General features: G+C 40.7%; 1 protein-coding gene across 3 annotated transcripts in view; it reads left to right on the forward strand.

Moving 5' to 3' along the window:
- LOC129719614 (uncharacterized) overlaps positions 1-13,557 on the forward strand; it is a 122,177-nt gene extending 108,620 nt beyond the window's left edge. For all 3 annotated transcript variants that reach the window (XM_055671009.1, XM_055671012.1, XM_055671016.1), the window contains 3 exons: positions 12,577-12,805; positions 12,864-13,236; positions 13,303-13,557. In XM_055671009.1, the coding sequence (XP_055526984.1) occupies positions 12,577-12,805; positions 12,864-13,236; positions 13,303-13,363 (663 nt within the window). In that variant the 3' untranslated portion in view covers positions 13,364-13,557. The remainder of the gene's footprint in view (positions 1-12,576; positions 12,806-12,863; positions 13,237-13,302) is intronic.
- The last annotated feature ends 5,282 nt before the right edge of the window (positions 13,558-18,839 follow it).

Raw genomic sequence — 18,839 nt, forward strand, 5'->3', positions numbered from 1 at the left:
ATTGTTTTGCCCTAACTGAACATACTGCACTTGATGCACCTCGCCGGTACTCACAGACACTCAGGCATGAACTTCTTCGTTCTCTTCCGCGCTTACTTTTTGAAATGCAACACGTCAAATTTCACTCTAAACGGTGGTTGGATGGTATTTCATTAAGGTTTTTTCTATACTGGTAATTATTTCATTAAGGTTTTTTACTATACTGGTAATTATTTCATGTAAAGTGACTGCAAGTAGTACAATAATGTCATGATAATGATTATTGCAACAACTGAATTATTATAACCATTAACAAAACTATACACCGAAACAAGATTATTGCCCGGATAATCGCCTCTTATATAAAGTAGGTACTGGAATATATCTTTAGTCTTGAAAAGCATGAAGACATCATTGTAAATATATATATATATATATATATATATATTTTTGTTGATTCTTTCGCATTCAATGGTTAACAGATATTAGCTTGTGTTATTTTAGTTGCGATTCTATTCTCTATTGTTCTCTATTGCTTCAAGAGGAGTATTTTTACCGAGCTACATTTCCAACAGTCAAACCTTAAACAAACAGTTGGATAATTAGTTTGCTTCACGGTCGTACTGCTATTTCGCTTGTTTTCTTCGGTACAAAAATATGCGGGTTGTCCGTTGAAACCAACAAAATTTCAAAAATTAGCTGTACATGTAAGATATAACTGATATCTGTTTACTAACGGTTGATCCATAAGTGTTAAATTACTCTTATTCGATAATCGTTTCAAGAAAGTAAAAACAATTGAATCAAGCCTTGTACAATTAAATATTTTATATGACCTTTTCTACAAACATTTAGAGAAAAATTGAATGCTGCAAAAAGGCAAGGTTTCCATTAAATTCTACTACTACTTTGTACTAGAATTGAATAGAGATTTATCATGATTCAACTTACTAAGACGTTTGGCTTCCTAACATGTTTTGTGTACTGTTTCACGAATTGATACAACTAAAAATATTGGTTTCTTCAAGTTAGATATGTATTATACATATTTTGTGGCAAAGTCTCACTTTACTGTAAAATATATTGGTTCATTATATTCCATTACCAACTCATCAAAACAATCTCATACGTGATTTTCCTTTTATATGCGTTTAAATTTCATTTTCAATCATTAAATTCAAGCGCTAGTGCAGTCACTCACTAATACCAGAGGTGACAGAGAGGTCTATGGACACCGTCTGATTTTGGCCTATTGTATACCGGTTTTTTTCACGTTGTTCAATGAACGTTTCAATGATGAGTAATGAATGAATGAACCATTCATGAACAATTCTAGCATAAACTAACAAAAGGTTTGTGCAAATGTAAACAAATGTTCAGTGTCATTAGCAAACGATGTCCAATTTATTTCGTTTTTTCTTATTTTTTCGCTTTTTTATTTTTTTTTTCAACTTTTTTGAGATAGCTATTAGGTTTTATCTAAGGGGAGACATCTGGCTTCTTAAGCAGGTATTAGACGAAGCAAATATTTGCTATTTTTTAATACAGATTTAAATTTTGTGCAAATAAAAATCGTACCAATAATAGCAAATATTTGCTTCGTCTAATACCTGCTTTACTCTTCTTACTTACTCACCTCGATGATCCCTGTTGAATTTTTCGTAAGTGATGCCATTCACTCGGAAAATACTTGAATGTTTTTGATGCTTTTTATCAGCATTATGTACAATTCCCCCTGCAGGCGATAGTTTTACCGTCTGAGTGTTACCGGGGAATCTGCATCTTTAATATCCTTAAAATCAAACGTGTCATTAATCAGTGATTATGATTGATTCATTGACCCATCTGAATTGTACTCTCCGCACAAGCAATATGCCTCAACAGGTATGTTCCAAACTTAATCCAGAACGGATTCAAAAGTAGAAATAAGCTTACACTACACTGTTTACTTCCGACATTGAGCAGCAGTATGCTGTTCTTATGCTTCACGCATAACCGTATTGTCTCCTTGCGCTCTTTTAGATCTTTTAGTAATCGATATAAGTGATGATCCAAGTCGGATCTCTCACTACACCCGTATTTGTACGCTTTGTACTTTATTTTGAATGTTCACTTGGAAATATTTTAGATTATAACATCATAAAAACATAAATCAAAACAACGAAACATGTTGTTCAGCAACACTTTCAGCAAGCCTGATGATAAATTTCAACGCACTCGGGGTTTTTAATTTCAACCAATCAGCGAGTGGTTCCCAAAGTGGATGCAAATCTATACCCAGCTGTCTCCCCTTACGGTTTTACTTCACATTGTTCGAATTTTTACCATGAGCTGACTATAAATTTTAGTTGACAACAAAACAAGTTTATCTTTAGATTGAATAAATTTTCATCATCATTTCTACTGTTCAACGTTTTTGTTCAGACATATTGGGGCTTATTACGGATGTCACCTCACGGTGAGAACGAAGTGAAAAAATCTCACGGTGAAAAAAGACGCGTGCAAATCAATCACCGGGATCGGCGATTACTTTAATTGCAATCAGGAGAACAAAATTTTAAACGAATCGGGAAAATGTCCGCTTTTGGATTTTGACAGTTGTTTGTTGATGAAATCAAAACGCGCGTCAAAGAAGGCAGATGAAGAGATAGAGAGGTAGGGCAAAATGAGTAAATGTATATCCAATGACGTCATTTTTTTATTGAATTGTTGCCTTGTTGTAGTAGATTCACAAGTATCTTGGTGTGGTCGATGAAAGAAATTATTATTTAGAAATTCTCAGTCCTCTAGTGCCAACTGAACAATTCTGAGAAACAAAATTAGTAATGGTATGATCAACTCTAGGAAAGACTACAGAAATTTGAGCATAAAAAATTTTAGTATCAGGAGTAATTAGGACTGAATTTAAGGTTCGGCCCTTTTCCAGTTGTCAAAAGATCAATATAGGAAGCAAATTCATGGCAAATTTCCTGAAAGTACAAAAAAATCCCTTCGACCATTTTTAATTTGAATGAAACTTTAACCGTGTATTTGACTTATTAAACTGAATATTTTTCACAGATGTAAAAAAAAACGACTGAAAAGTAATGCGTATGCATTTTGGCATAGGCTTTACACAAAGCGTTATTGCTCAGAAATTGTTTAAAGTTGTCTGAGAATGAATTGTAGGAAACTGATAATGCCTTGTAAAAAAATAAACCCAGTAAAAAGATTTACTAACGAAAATTTCCAAATTATTACTCAATTTTAATTTGAAAATAGCGAGTTTTTACTTCTTCTTTTTTTTTTCAAATAAACTAGATGTTATAACCAAACTTTTGATACAAAGTCGTGATGAAGAAAAGAAAATGAGTTTTTTTTTTCTTGAAACTTAGGTTTAGGAGTATTTTTCAAGTCTAAAATTTTCAAGAAGAATTCTAGAGAAACATCTCGAAAGATCCTATCCTTTTCATTCAATCAACAAAACTCATTTAACACCTTTAATGACACGTTATTTGCATAAGTTGATAGCGGAAGGATCACTCTAGCCTTCTGAACGAAAACCACGCTTGGGAGATTTTCTAAAGCTGAACCATTACCAAAAGGATAAGGCGCTCCGGAAAAACGATGAAAGCAGATAGGATCTTTTGGAATGTTTATTTAGAATGGTGTTTCAATAATGCTAAATGATTTAGGCAGTTATTTAAATTTAAAGGCTTATTATGATAAATGATTTTTTTTAATTTAGTTTTTTTCTTAAATTTTAGTTTTATTTAGTTTTAAAAATGAGTTGAGTTTTCTCATGAATTTTCTTTATTGGAACCAGATGTTATTATGAAACTTCTGCTAAGAAATCTATGATGGAGAAATGTGAGAACTTTATATTCAAATTTTGATAGCACTAAAATTTTTCCCGTGTAATTATTTTAGTTCCCTTTTTTGAAAAATTAAAAATTGCATTTTTTTGAATATTTTGCGTCGTTCTACAAATGCTATGTCGTGAAGCGTACGTCCCAACAAACAATTTCGTTGATTATTAAGCTATTATCGGCTGAACTGGAGCGAATTTCGGCTGAACTAAAGTTAAATAAACTGTTACTCTAGCAATTTTTTTGTTAGGTTTCTGCAATATAGTATTTACCCCTGATTATCGGCAACATTGTCCTTTTTGACATTACTGTCAAAGTGGAGAAAAATGATGACAACGAAACCCAATGACAAATGAAAAAGATTAACGTGAAACGGGGCAGGATGCAAGCATGGGAGGACAGATGGCTTCCTCCTGTATACTACCGCAGGAGGAATGCCTCATAAAATATCATTAATTTTTCTACTAACCTGCAATTATTTATTGTAAAACTGCTAAACCAGCATCATAGCACCAAATTTACTCATTTTGCACATTTGGTTTCATCATGAAACCTTTAAAAAGTTTCAATCTTGCTATTTTTCACATCACTTTTTTTCTTTCTGGGTGTTGTTTATATTTTCACGCCGGTAGCGACTGGAACATTTTCCACAAATACTGGCTCATAAGAGTCGCGTAACCACTCGAACAAAGTACATATACTCTTCTCTTTACACTAATAAACAGCGCGATCGTAACTAATTTCCGCGAAAAATCGGCCGGAATGGGCTAAAACTTAATAATAATAATAAAAAAAATTAAATTACGTAACTCATGAAGAGGGGGGGGAGGGTTTAGTCTGCGTTACGTATCGTTACGTAGCGGGAAAGAGGGGAAGGGGGTTGAAGAAAGCCCGTGTTGTCAGCACTGTTAGCAGCAGGCTGTGTTAGTTTATAAAAATGTTCAAATTGTTATGATTCTGTTGAATTTAATCTATCAACATAAATCAGTAGACTGGAACACGGTTATATAGGAAAAAGCGATTGTGTTATTTTTTCGCTCCCATGCACTTTTCGTGTTCCTTATGGGCAAAGACGATTAGACCAAGATACCTGCCTGTTGCAGAATTCATCGGACATGATTGTCGCTGCGCGTGAGTAAAAGTCGACCTAATTTATACACTGTTAATATGATGTATACTCAAAATCAACTGACGACAAGGCCAAGACATGACTGCTGAAAGGCGAAACAATTTTTTCAGTATCCATGTGGACGACTGTACGGTGCTGCCATCCGAAAAATGATAATAATGTGTACGAATGTTTAGTCCTCAAACATAAAACTTTCCGGAAGAATCAAGAATTATCGGCGCATCATTTGAGATTAAGCGTACCATCAGCACTTCCTGATAACCGCTATGAGCACGCTTTACAGCCAAATTTTCCACTCTTGCCGAGGTTAATTAAGCAAAAATCGGGTGCCTCGGTGAATCCGACCATATGCACAATGGTTCTGAAACCTGGCTTGCGACATATCAAACTTTAAGTTTTGGTAGAATGGGACCTGAAAATAAATATAATCCCTCAATAAAAACCCCCACTCTGACAGTCAATTTCACCCTTTCCTTCATACTTTGAAGTGCAAAAAATATGGCAATAGCATTAAGTGCAAAAAATGACAATATCATTAATCTGCATGTTATCTTAAGCGTCGAGCTGACCAAACTGCTACACCTTTTTCATATACAATCTTGAACAGCTTAAAGATCGATGCACGATAAAACGGTTTTGCTCATAGTAACAATTTTATGAGAATTTAAGTTATCAGATGGCAGCACTAACCGTCGGAAATCGGTCGTGTTCAAAATAAATGAAAAATATGAAAGTTAGGTATCTTGTTCTAGTTATCTTTGTTATGGGTTCTATAACAACTGTGTAACTTTTCAGATCGATCGGTGAAACTATATTTTTGCGCCCGATTTTTGAAGTTTTCATACGATTTTATATGGGAAAATCCACTTTTTCAAAACTTATTTTCTAGAGATGTCCAGTTGGCTCCTAAAATATCGATACATGATGTTTATAAGAGATTTTCCTGGGAAAAACTCTTCTGAAGATTGCAAGACGCTACGATTCTTGTAGCAAAAGTTATGTCATTCAAACTAATTTAATATCTGACGAAAGGTTTACCAATGAATTTTTGTAGCAATACTGCTGCAGCATGCTGCTGTTGCAAATTCAATCATTTGATCATGTGATCACGTCAAATTTACCTTGGAGGCTTCTCCAAAGATATTATGAACAATAATCACACTCTCAAGTCTAATTCCACGCGAAATTGTTTCTCATCCTCAAGCAAGTTTGCAATAGCAGCATTTCCATTTCCATGTATTGATATATTTTTAAGAGTCAACTGGATGATGATGATGGTCCCGCCTCTTACCCCTACAAAGATTTGAGGTAGACGATTTATCTATTAGATAATTAGTTATTACTTCAATTAAACCATAAAGCAAAAAAAACGGACTGGTTTTGTCAATACAGATATAAAATCCTCCATAATATTCCAATGCTTAAACGGCAGTATTACTGAAAAAAAAAAAATTAAACACAAATTTCTAAGCCGTTCTACGACCAAGATTACCAAGTTCTAATTATTTTACTTCTTTCAATCAATTGGACATTATTCACATCTGAATTAAGCCAACACCCAATATAGCCCACAGCTAAAATGCTACAGTCCCAACAAGGCCATTCCCGCCGAACTCAGCAAGCAAAGCACAGGTAAACATCGATATCTACTATATGTGTTTCTGACAAAAAAACTAAAAATGGACGATTCAACTCTACAATCTGACGTAAAGCTACGTAGTTTGTAGAGAGACCAGCAATATTCAAATATATAATATCTAAGCTACACACATTCTTGGAACCTGATTGCTATTTATTGAAATGCAGGCTGCCTTTTTTTTGATCATACAATTTTTTATAAACTAGGCACTCTGAACTAGATGCCGCATGGTTAACGTCCAGATTCATTTTACGATCTTTATTGTATTTAGAACAATTAACGCATTTCAATACAGTGGATGTGCATTCCGAAGTTCTATGATGCTCACTACACAAAGAGCACGTTTCATGGTTTTTGCAATCTGTACTCTTGTGGCCGAATTCTCCACATTTGAACCATCTAAGGACATTTATCGCTGGAACTATAGGGCACCGATCCCACCCAACATTCACTTTTTTCGCGGATAATAAACAGTCATAAGTCTTTTTATCGACTTCTATCACAACGTTGTACTTGTTTGTTATACGTGAAACGTGGATTTTCATACGTACGCAAGATTTCGACATCTCCAATTGCAATGTCTTCAAAAAGTCAATGAAGACATCTGAGGAATATTGATCGCTCATGCCCAACACTTTTAATCTTGGCACCGGAGGTGTGGGAACAACAGCTGTATAGCTTTCACCCAGATTACCTTCAATGCCATTTTTCACAACCTCCACATTTTCTTTTGTTGCACACTCAACAATAACAGAGCCGTCTTTCCCGGTTTTAAAGTTACTAATCTTGTGTGTTTTAGGATTCAATTTTGATTTTAAAAACTCCCGCGTAGCTTCGCTACTTTGGGTGGACTTACCTTACCTTACCAAACAGTCCCAAGCCGTGGTGTGGCCTTTGCTGTACGTAAGAGTCGTCTCCATTCCACTCGGTCCATGGCTGCAGTTCGCCAGCTCTGCAGTCTGCGTAGGGTCCGCAGGTCGTCTTCCACCTGATCGATCCACCTTGCCCGCTGTGTACCTCTCAGTCTCGTCCCTGACGGATTGGTTTCAAGAACCATCTTTACCGGGCTGTCGTCTGACATCCTTACAACATGCCCAGCCCACCGCAACCTGCCTATCTTAGCGGTGTTAACGATAGATGGCTCCCCAAGCAGCTCCTGCAGTTCGTGGTTCATTCGCCTTCTCCACACTCCGTTTTCCATCTGCAGTCCACCGAAGATGGTACGCAACACTTTCCGCTCGAAGACCGCAAGGGCGTGTTGGTCCTCCACAAGCATAGTCCATGTCACATGCCCGTAGAGGACTACCGGTCTGATCAGCGTCTTGTAGATGGTTAACTTGGTGCGGCGACGAATTCTACTCGATCGGAGCGTCCTCCGGAGACCAAAGTATGCACGATTTCCTGCCATAATGCGCCGTTGAATTTCTCTGCTGGTATCGTTGTCGGCAGTTACCAGTGCTCCCAGATACACGAACTCATCAACCACCTCGATTTCATCGCCACCAACTTAAACTCGAGGTGGGAGGATAGCATTGTCTTCTCGTGAACCCCTTCCTTTCGCGTACTTCGTCTTCAATGCATTGATGACTAGTCCAATCCGTTTGGCTTTAGCCTTTAGTCCAATGTACGTATCCGCCATCTTCACGAAGGTCCGAGCCACAATGTCGATATCGTCGGCGAAACCAAACAGTTGAACCGACTTTTGGAATATCGTGCCACTCGTGTTAATCCCCGCTCTTCTAATGACACCTTCCAGGGCAATGTTAAATAGTAGGCACGAGGGCCCATCACCTTGCCTTAGACCTCTTCGGGTTTCGAAGGGGCTCGAGAGTGCCCCCGAAACTCGAACTACACACATCACTCGATCCATCGTCGCTTTGACCAACCGCGTCAGTTTGTCCGGAAATCCGTAGTCGTGCATAATTTGCCATAGCTTGTCCCGATCGATTGTGTCGTACGCCGATTTAAAATCGATGAACAAATGATGTGTGGGCACGTTATATTCGCGGCATTTCTGCATAACCTGCCGAACCGTGAATATCTGATCCGTGGTGGCGCGGGCACCCATAAATCCCTCCTGGTAGTGCCCCACGAACTGCTTCGCAAATGGTGATAGTCGACGGCAAAGTATTTGGGAGAGTACCTTGTAGGCGGCGTTCAACAGAGTGATTGCCCGGTAATTGCAGCACTCCAGTTTGTCGCCCTTTTTGTAGATGGGACACACAATACCCTCCATCCACTCCTCCGGTACTCGTTCTTCCTCCCAAACCTTGACAATGACCCAGTGCACGGCTCTAGCCAGTGTTTCTCCACCGTATTTCAATAGCTCGCTGGGAAGTTGGTCCACTCCAGCAGCTTTATTGTTTTTCAGCCGACCAATCTCCTCTTCCACCTCCAGAAGATCGGGGGCTGGAATTCTGATGTCTTCTGCTCGTGCACCAAGATCAATTGCCATACCGTCCTCGCGCTCTACTGCATCGCCGTTTAGATGCTCGTCGAAGTGCTGCCTCCACCTTTCGATCACCTCACACTCGTCTGTTAGGAGGTTGCCGTCCAAGCTCCTGCACATATCGGCTTGCGGCACAAAGCCTTTGCGAGAGCTGTTCAGCTTCTCGTAGAACTTCCGAGTGTCGTTAGCTTGGTACAACTCTTCCATCGCTACGCGATCTCGGTCCTCGAGCTGGCGCTTCTTCCTCCGGAGGACTGAGTTTTGGCTGTTCCGTGCCTGTCGGTATCGTTCCACGTTCGCTCTCGTACGGTGTTGCAGCATTCTCGCCCGTGCTGCATTCTTCTCCTCGACTAACCGTTTGCATTCGCCGTCAAACCAGTCATTTCTATGATTCGGGGCCCTTGTACCTAGTAGCGCTACTGCAGTGTTACCTATGGCGGATCGGATGCTCCTCCAGCCATCTTCAAGGGTAGCTGCGCCAAGCTGCTCTTCCGTAGGTAGCACTGCCTCCAGCTGCTGCGCGTATTCCTGTGCAGCCTCGGCGTCCCGCAGCTGCTCAATATTTGGTCGCGGCGTTCGACTTCGGCGGGTGTTATACACCGTCGATAGTTTTGAGCGCATGCACACAGCTACTAGGTAGTGGTCCGAATCTATATTCGCACTGCGGCAGGTGCGAACGTTGATGATGTCGGAGAAAAACCTGCCGTCGATAAAAACGTGGTCAATTTGGTTCTCTGTCTGTTGGTCGGGTGATCTCCAGGTGGATTTGTGGATACCTTTGCGGGGAAAGAAGGTACTTCGGACTTCTTCCTCCGGAGGACTGAGTTTTGGCTGTTCCGTGCCTGTCGGTATCGTTCCACGTTCGCTCTCGTACGGTGTTGCAGCATTCTCGCCCGTGCTGCATTCTTCTCCTCGACTAACCGTTTGCATTCGCCGTCAAACCAGTCATTTCTATGATTCGGGGCCCTTGTACCTAGTAGCGCTACTGCAGTGTTACCTATGGCGGATCGGATGCTCCTCCAGCCATCTTCAAGGGTAGCTGCGCCAAGCTGCTCTTCCGTAGGTAGCACTGCCTCCAGCTGCTGCGCGTATTCCTGTGCAGCCTCGGCGTCCCGCAGCTGCTCAATATTTGGTCGCGGCGTTCGACTTCGGCGGGTGTTATACACCGTCGATAGTTTTGAGCGCATGCACACAGCTACTAGGTAGTGGTCCGAATCTATATTCGCACTGCGGCAGGTGCGAACGTTGATGATGTCGGAGAAAAACCTGCCGTCGATTAAAACGTGGTCAATTTGGTTCTCTGTCTGTTGGTCGGGTGATCTCCAGGTGGATTTGTGGATACCTTTGCGGGGAAAGAAGGTACTTCGGACTACCATACCACGGGAGGCCGCAAAGTTTACGCACCGATGGCCGTTATCATTAGACACGGCATGCAGGCTATCTGGTCCGATTACCGGTCTGTAAATTGCCTCCCGTCCTACCTTAGCATTCAAGTCCCCAATAACGATCTTCATGTCCCGTCGCGGGCAGCTATCGTAGACCTGCTCCAGCTGCGCGTAGAACGCTTCCTTCTCGTCGTCGGGTCTTCCTTCATGTGGGCAGTGCACGTTGATGATGCTGTAGTTGAAGAACCGGCCCTTTATCCTCAACTTGCACATCCTTGCGTTGATCGGCTGCCACCCCATCACGTGTTGGCGCATCTTACCCAGTACTATGAAGCCCGTTACCAGCTCGCTGGTGGTACCACAACTCTGGTAGAAAGTAGCCGCCCGGTGCCCGCTTTTCCATACCTTCTGTCCTGTCCAACAAAGTTCCTGCAGCGCTACGACTTCGAAGTTGCGTGGATGTAGCTCGTCATAAATTATCCTGTCGCATCCTGGAAAGCAGAGCGATTTGCAGTTCCATGTCCCAAGTTACCAATCGTAGTCCTTATTTCGTTGCCTAGGTCCATGCCGATTGTTCCGATCCGTATTATCTCTTACGTTGTTTGTAACATGTTGTTTTCCGGGGCGGCTCGTTGGGCCTTCCCCAACCCCCTGTCTCGCCGGGGGACCATCGTGTCAGCTCTGTTTAGAGTCCCGCGCTGCCACCAGGACGTTGATCAGCCGCTCCTAACATGGAGATCAGACGCTGTTTTGAGCCGCACCATCTTGGTGAACAGACGCTCGGGTTGGCGAAGCATTTCCTCCACCGCCGGAATATGGTTAACGCGCCAATGATCGCGTCGCACCTCCTCACTTAGCTATTGTCGGATGACAACATTGCCCAGGCAACACCAACCAGTTGTATCCATGTTTCAACCGGCAGTCTAGTGTAATCATATGACTCGTGGAGGTGTGAGATAGGAACTTGTGAGGGCCGAAGCTATGTATAACTTTGGGTGGACTCTTTTGGTTTAATCACGATGACCGGACAAGCCTTACGTTTCTTACTACCGCTCAAAACGTTTGCATAAGTCATCGGTTCACCGCTAAAACCTTGTTTTTCATCTTCATTCAACTTTCGTTTTTTAACCTTTTTAGCTGAATTACGGCTGAGATCAGCCGGTTCAGATATCACACTATTCATCGCAACTAAATCCCTATCACGTTTATTTTCAAAAAATGACCGAGTCATATTATTCATTTTTTCATGCAATAATTTTTCAAAATCGGCAACTCTTTCCTTTAGAGTACCATTTACATTCAATCTCATTTCTTCCATCCCGATCTTGAACGCGTTGTCTATCTGAGCAGCAATGTTGTTTTGCAAATCTGTAAAAGAGGCAGAAATTTTGTTCATCTCGTCTCTTATTACTTTGACATCCAAAACCGATACATTCTGCTCATGACAACACTGAACCGATAGACAATTATCACACTTGAACAGAAGATTGTCATTCGCATTGATTAACTTAATAGCCGCATTACCGATGCCTACACAGCGAGAGTGAAATCTCTGTTTGCAGTTACAACAGTAAACGACATCGTTGATCACAACCGTTTGACTACACTTTGCACATTCAATTTTACCCACACAGTGGATGCTGTACGGCGACACAACACTACCGGCAGAGACAATTGAAAAAGAAAAAAACAATGCCGACGGCAGCCAGCCGTGGCGGAAAGCAAATAAAACTGCAAAATTTATTCAAAATAAGCAGCAGATATTACTGCACTTCTACTTATCCTGATGAAGATCTTTCTATAGTACACTTTAGACACTAAATATTCTATGTGCACACACAATTTCACAAGTAAAAATTCGAAAATATCACAGCACGTTATAAACAAACTATGATGCTCGTTATTACGCACACCAATTTGGACAACTCCAGAGAATAAGTTTTGAAGTTTTTTTTCCACCCTTATAAGACGCTTTGCAGCTAATCGATGCTTCTCCATCAACAATCTTCATCGGTATGCTTTAACTGAAAGCGTTAACTATAGTTTTGCATGGTACAAAAAATTCCCTAAAATAATCAACAACGAAAGATTTCCATGAGAATATCGAGCGATTGATACAGTACTCAATAAACTATCACTTCTTCTAGGCCCTCGATGATTTCGCCATGATCAAGGATAGCGATCGTATTCTGGTCTGTCTGTCCGGTTCCAGTTCGTCGCTGTGCCTGCTGCACCTGTTACGGCAGTTCATCCGAGCACGACATCTCAGCAATGTCCAGCTGGCCACAGTTACCTTTGGTGATTGCGGGGTCGACCCACGGGCCTTGATGTTGTACCTCCGTGAACTTGGTGTCGAATTTTTCTACGAACATAAAGGTGAGTTTCATGCGAACACTGGAGTTGAACTGATAAATGTTATCAATTCCTGCAACAGAATCGCCAGAGAACCTTCAACACAAGCTGGCCGCCTTAGCGCACCGCAAAGGCTACAACGTACTCGCACTGGCCAACACACTGGACAAACTGGCCGACCGTTTCCTTGTTTCATTACTGTATAATGGAAAGTTTAACGCTATGCAAGCCGTCAGTCCCGCGGGTCCGCATCTTCGCATCATTCGGCCCCTACTGTATATCCGAGAGCGGACACTGGAAGATTACGCGGCTAGCAAGGGTCTACCGTCGCGGCCTTCCCGACTGTTTACGCGACCTCCGGATGCAGCGAATAGTATTCTACGGGTTCAAGAGGCCATCAATCCAAATGTCTATGGGAACATTCGAAGTGCACTGAAGCCGTTACTAGCATTGAGGTTGTACGATACAAGTGAATTGCTATGAACAAAAGTATACTAATTACATGTTTTTCTATTTTGTAGGGTTGAATCTGCAAAAGCGACATACGAGTCCGTGCGGGCGGCTATAGTTACCCGGGACTAGTGAACCTAGTGTGTAGTCCAACCGAAACAGTGCAGATAGGATAACCAATTAATTGTTCGTATCACTGATAGCATATAAGTAAAGGTCACAGTGCCCAGGGCACATACCAAGCGATACAAAAAAGAAGATATTCAAAAGATTTCACTTCGGAAATGTTTGTAAATAAATGAAGAAAATTGTAAGCTATCCGTATATGAATAGAGCTTTTTTATTTTTTGGACAAGCACTAAGACAATCGTGATACTTTCCGCAACCAAACTTTGAGATCATCTAGAAAAATACATACGCCGTGTTCAGTATACTCGAATATAAGTTTTCGAGCGTTTGTCTTTCCAGCTCTTTTTGTATATTAGATGAGTGTATTAGTGAGAGTTCTTACCCCATGTATGCACTCACAAATACGAATGTTGTTGGTTGTCCGTCAGTTGTGTTTTGTTTTTGGTCTGTTGTGTTTGGCGATTTTTGACCAGTCACAGCAGCGACCGTTGCAGAAACTCCGTGAATCAAAGCTGCAGGGTTCCATAAGGGGCCATCCACATATCACGTGGACAGATTTTTAACGATTTTGACCCCCCCTTCTCCCCCTCCGTGGACAACTGCCCATATAAATTCTAAAAAAATTGTATGGACCGTGGACATTAGCCAACCCCCCAAAGCTGTCCACGTGGAATGTGGATGGCCCCTAATGATATGTCAGTATCACATATCATTTTATTTCAACAACAAAAAAAAACATTATTGTCTCTGTACCAATCTAACGTCTATCTCGCGTAATGGCATGATGCCAAGTCCGGCTAAAATAGTACCACACCCCTGTGGGAGCGCAGGAAGGGCAACAGACGCTTCTCGGTAAGGTAAATTTCGCTATTGATGGTACCCGTTGTAATGTACGGTTTTCTCATTTTCCCGCATGGGCATATGGCCAGTCAGAGCAAGTATTTTTTGGCGAATTTATCTACTTTCTGCTTCCTCATGCCTACCGGAACATCTAACCGTAGTTTGGGAACGTAGAACTCTAGTCCCGGTATCTGCTTTGCGTCTGCCTTGATGTAGGTTTCGTCATTCATAACCACCCACATCGGTTTCGTTAACTACTCTCGATACAGCTTCCTCGCGCGGGATATGGCCGCCGTGTTTTGTTGATCACGCCGGTTCGGTGCCTTCCAAACTTTGAATACACGAAGTCCAGCTCGTTTCATGGTTTGCTGAACGAACTAGGCGGAACACTTTACCTTCTGAGCCCCATCGCGAATCGAAAGGTTCAGATTACGCTTGAAGTATTACAACACCTTCCGAGACTTCACAGGGTCAGCTGTCTTGGATTTTCTTCCACTTTCAGCCCGCCGCTCGGTCGTCTGAGACTCCTCAAATGATTTTGACACTGTCTTTCAATCCGTCTCATGGTCGCAGTCAGTTTTCCATAACGGTGCGAAAAGTTTTCTGGCGATTTTCTTCTCGTTTCGATGACATCTCAATAACAACAGAACCGAATTACGAGCCCCTCTTCCAGCTCATGACATCGTGGCTCAGCAGAACAAATCCATACATGCTGCATATTCATGGCCATTCAAAGAGCATCAGACGACATAGTTTAAGATAGACTTAATTTCAGCTCGTAGTCGGCAGCGAGGATAAAAAATTTGCTTTAAGATTTTAAGTCATCAGATATAATTGGCGCCGTTAAACAATAAATTGTATTTGTGCCGTGTCAAATAAATGATATGAGAAAAAAAACAGAACCGATTGTTATGAAATTTTGCCTATGTATGCAGCGTTGCCAGGTCATTATTTTAAAAATCTGGAAAAGGCAAAAACAAAATCTGGTAGTCATTTCGTGGGGTGAAAGGTAAATTCTTCGGATAAAAGCCTTGGGGCACGTAAAATTTGAGGTGACAAAATTGCAAAATTTCGCGCCAAATTTAAAGTGATGACCTTTTTGCGGAACAGAGAAAATAAAATCTGGATAAAATCTGGATCATTCATGAAAAATCTGGATAATTGGACATCAAATCTGTCTACCTGGATACATGTTCAAAAATCTGGATAATCCAGCTAAATCTGGATACCTGGCAACGCTGCATGTATGTAAATAATACACTCTTTACTAGTTATACCCAGCTGTTCATCAATTTTTACCCACGGACAAAAACGGACGGATAAAAATGGTGCATTATTTTAGAGTACATGCCTTACTTTTAATAAAAAATACTCAGAAATGGAATGATGTGTGATATTTACATGTCATTTTAAAAAAATTTGAAATTGTATCAGAATTTATTGACCACGGAGTAGACAATTTAGAAAGTTATTTTTTCTTTGATAATATTAGTTGTGACGACTAAATGTGGGAATTATAGTTCGTCACATATAATTCGCAACAATTACAATTTGAATCGTTACGCAAGGATTTCCTAAAAAATCATTCTGAATGGACATCTCTATAAGACTGACACACATTAGCTTTAAATTCTCTTCAATTCATCCAGTGCTTCAATGCCGCCAGTAATAATAACTACCGTCGCTAAATGTAATCTTGTCCACCGGAGTCAGAACAAGCCGAAACAGAATTTCAAGGGCATGCTTGACCTTGACTTTTCCTACGCGGTGCGATATCGAACGGCAGCCGGTAGCACTGCTTGGATTCGATTATACTGCGGTTACAGGTTGCACCATGAGCGGCACGGTTGAGCTCGCTGGTTATTTATCTATTATGACTAGATCTCAATATTTTTCTCTGAATAACAAGTTGATCAAGCATGGCTATGATCGTGAGATTGAGAAAGATTGAACTATGTTGATCTTTCGATATTGATCCTAATATACCGCGAGCATAAAAAATATGAGCGACTATCGGATTCTCTCAATCATACTGGTGACTGGTAAGAATAGCAAATGCCTGCATGAAACTAACCAATTGGATTCCGTAAAATAAAATCAACTCCTTCTGTTTGTAGTCATATATCGACAGTTTGAGCTATAAAGGACTAAAATTCCATGAGGAGAATAAAAATTACATTAATAGGAAAAGTATTTTTCTTCGAATTCGTGAGCACAATCACATGCGAATGAATTGCATAAAGACTTTAGATAAAAAAGTTGGAATTTCGATCATGATTAGCAACAAAACTGCTAAATTTCTTCATCGTGAACAGAATGTATATTGTAATGTAATGTAATGGAATGTATATTTATATTGAGCGAAATAACTTTCAAACTACGGAAAGCAAATGAATCGCTATTTGACGTAGATGAGGGGCTTTCGTGTCCGGCTCCCAGCGAATAAGTAAATTAACATGATGATAATGAAATTTCAATCCAGTTTCAATACAGATTTTTCACCATTTTGAAGAAGACATAATATATTTGCTAGTTGCGGGCTTGAATATTTCTTCGATTTAGTGATAAATTTCTTGATTCATCAGCTTGAAACTTAAATATCAACATGCAAAAAAAAAAAAAACAGAGGTTATATTACTTTCGTTTTTATCTCGAATCTCGTGTCACGGTTGATAGTAACTCATACACCGCAGTCGATAGTGTCGCAGCTAACGAAACACTCTAATGACCGTTTATGCTACTGTTGGTAGATACCTATGTTCTACAGGGCGCGTATCACAGAACAAAAACCAACTGCCACACCTGCGAACGTTTTGGCAGCGACCACACCGCAAGCCGGAGATTTATTGTAATTTGTCTAGTGGAATTTTGTGTCTAATGTCTATCGGGCTTGCAGGCCGTAAGGGCATGCTTGTTTTATAATTTTTTTCTCCCGCCAACGATCACAGTGAAGAAGTTTCAACCACCGACCGACGGAGTGCTGGAAACCTGGCAAACTTTCGCTTCTCAACAACTCTAATTGCAACATAATCTCCACCGCAGTCTGTGGAGGTTATGTTGGTCAAGTGATTCGATAAACTTAGTTGCTACTAGCTGACTCGGCAAACTTCGTCCCGCCTATTTTAGTGTTTAATTTAATAATTTTAAACATTTCAAATTCATTGATTCCTTGCGATTGGATTATATCGTTTGAAAATGATTGGTTTTATCGGAATGACAACATCCTCGACTTTTGGCTTTTGTACATGATCTCTATTCCGGATATTTATTGGGTGCATTTCAGTTATATTCGTTGTTTTCCAGAAACTGAAAGTGGTCATCTTCTAATTCAAAATGGTGTGCAGGGTCAATGCTTCTCTACATCATTCCATATGTAGTAGTATTCGGAAATTTTCGGCTGTTTCCCAGAAGTTGCCATTTTTCAATTCAAACTGTTGTCTAAAGTCAATTCATAGCTCCTTGCATCATTCTGGATACGGTGATACTCATATTGGGTGGTATTTGGTCACTTTGGGTAATTTTTCAGGAACCGTAAGTCGCCATCTTGGATTTAAAAATGGCATTTGGTGACAATTTCTGGCCCCTGAGCGTCATTCTGGTTTAGTTATTTTCGGCTGTTTTCCAGAAACCGGATGTCCCCATCTTCGAATTCAAAATGGTGTCTGTGGTCGATTCTAGCTACTGTGTATCATTCTGGTTCCGAAGATACTCATATTGAATAGAAATCGGCCATTTGCCATTTGCGCTATTTTTTAGAAACCGGAAGTTGCCATCTTACAATTCATAATGGTGTCTGAGGTCACTTTTCAGCTTCATTCTCGTTTCAGAGATACTCGTATTGGATGGTATTTGGTCACTTTAGGCTGTTTTCCGGACACCGGACGTCGTCATCTTACATTTCAAAATGTTGTCTGAGGTTGATAGGTCGATTTGTGGCTTCAGTGCATCATAACAATCCCGGAAATGCCCATATTGGGTGGTATTTGGTCATTTTCGGCTGTTTTGTAAACAACTTCTGGCCTCTAAGCGTCAATCTGGTTAAAGAAACACTCATATTGGGTGGTATTTGGTCATTTAACACTGTTTTTCAGAAACCGTAAGTCGCCATCTTGGATTTAAAAATGGCATTAGGAAACAACTTTTGGCCTCTGAGCGTCAATCTGGTCGAAGAAACACTTATATTGGGTGGTATTTGGTCAATTTCGGCTGTTTTCCAGGCACCGGAAGTCTCCTTTTTACAATTCAAAATGTTGTCTGAGGTTGATAGGTCTATTTGTGGCTTCAGTGCATCATAAAAATTCCGGAAATACCCATATTGGGTGGTATTTGGTCATTTGCCGCTGCTTTTCAGAAACCGGAAGTCGCCATCTTGGATTTCAAAATGGCATTAGGAGACAATATTTGGCCTCTGAGCGTCAATCTGGTTGAAGAAACACTCATATTGAGTGGTACATGGTCATTTTCGGCTGTTTTCCAGACACCGGAAGTCGCTATCTTACAACTCAAAATGTTGTCTGAGGTCGATTTGTGGCTTCAGTGCATCATAACAATCCCGGAAATACCCATATTGGGTGGTATTTGGTCATTTGCCGCATCCACCTAACAAATTTGGTTCTATTTACTTGGTTAGTTCTCGAGA

Source organism: Wyeomyia smithii, chromosome 1, assembly GCF_029784165.1.
Source record: "Wyeomyia smithii strain HCP4-BCI-WySm-NY-G18 chromosome 1, ASM2978416v1, whole genome shotgun sequence".
Taxonomy (NCBI): domain Eukaryota; kingdom Metazoa; phylum Arthropoda; class Insecta; order Diptera; family Culicidae; genus Wyeomyia; species Wyeomyia smithii.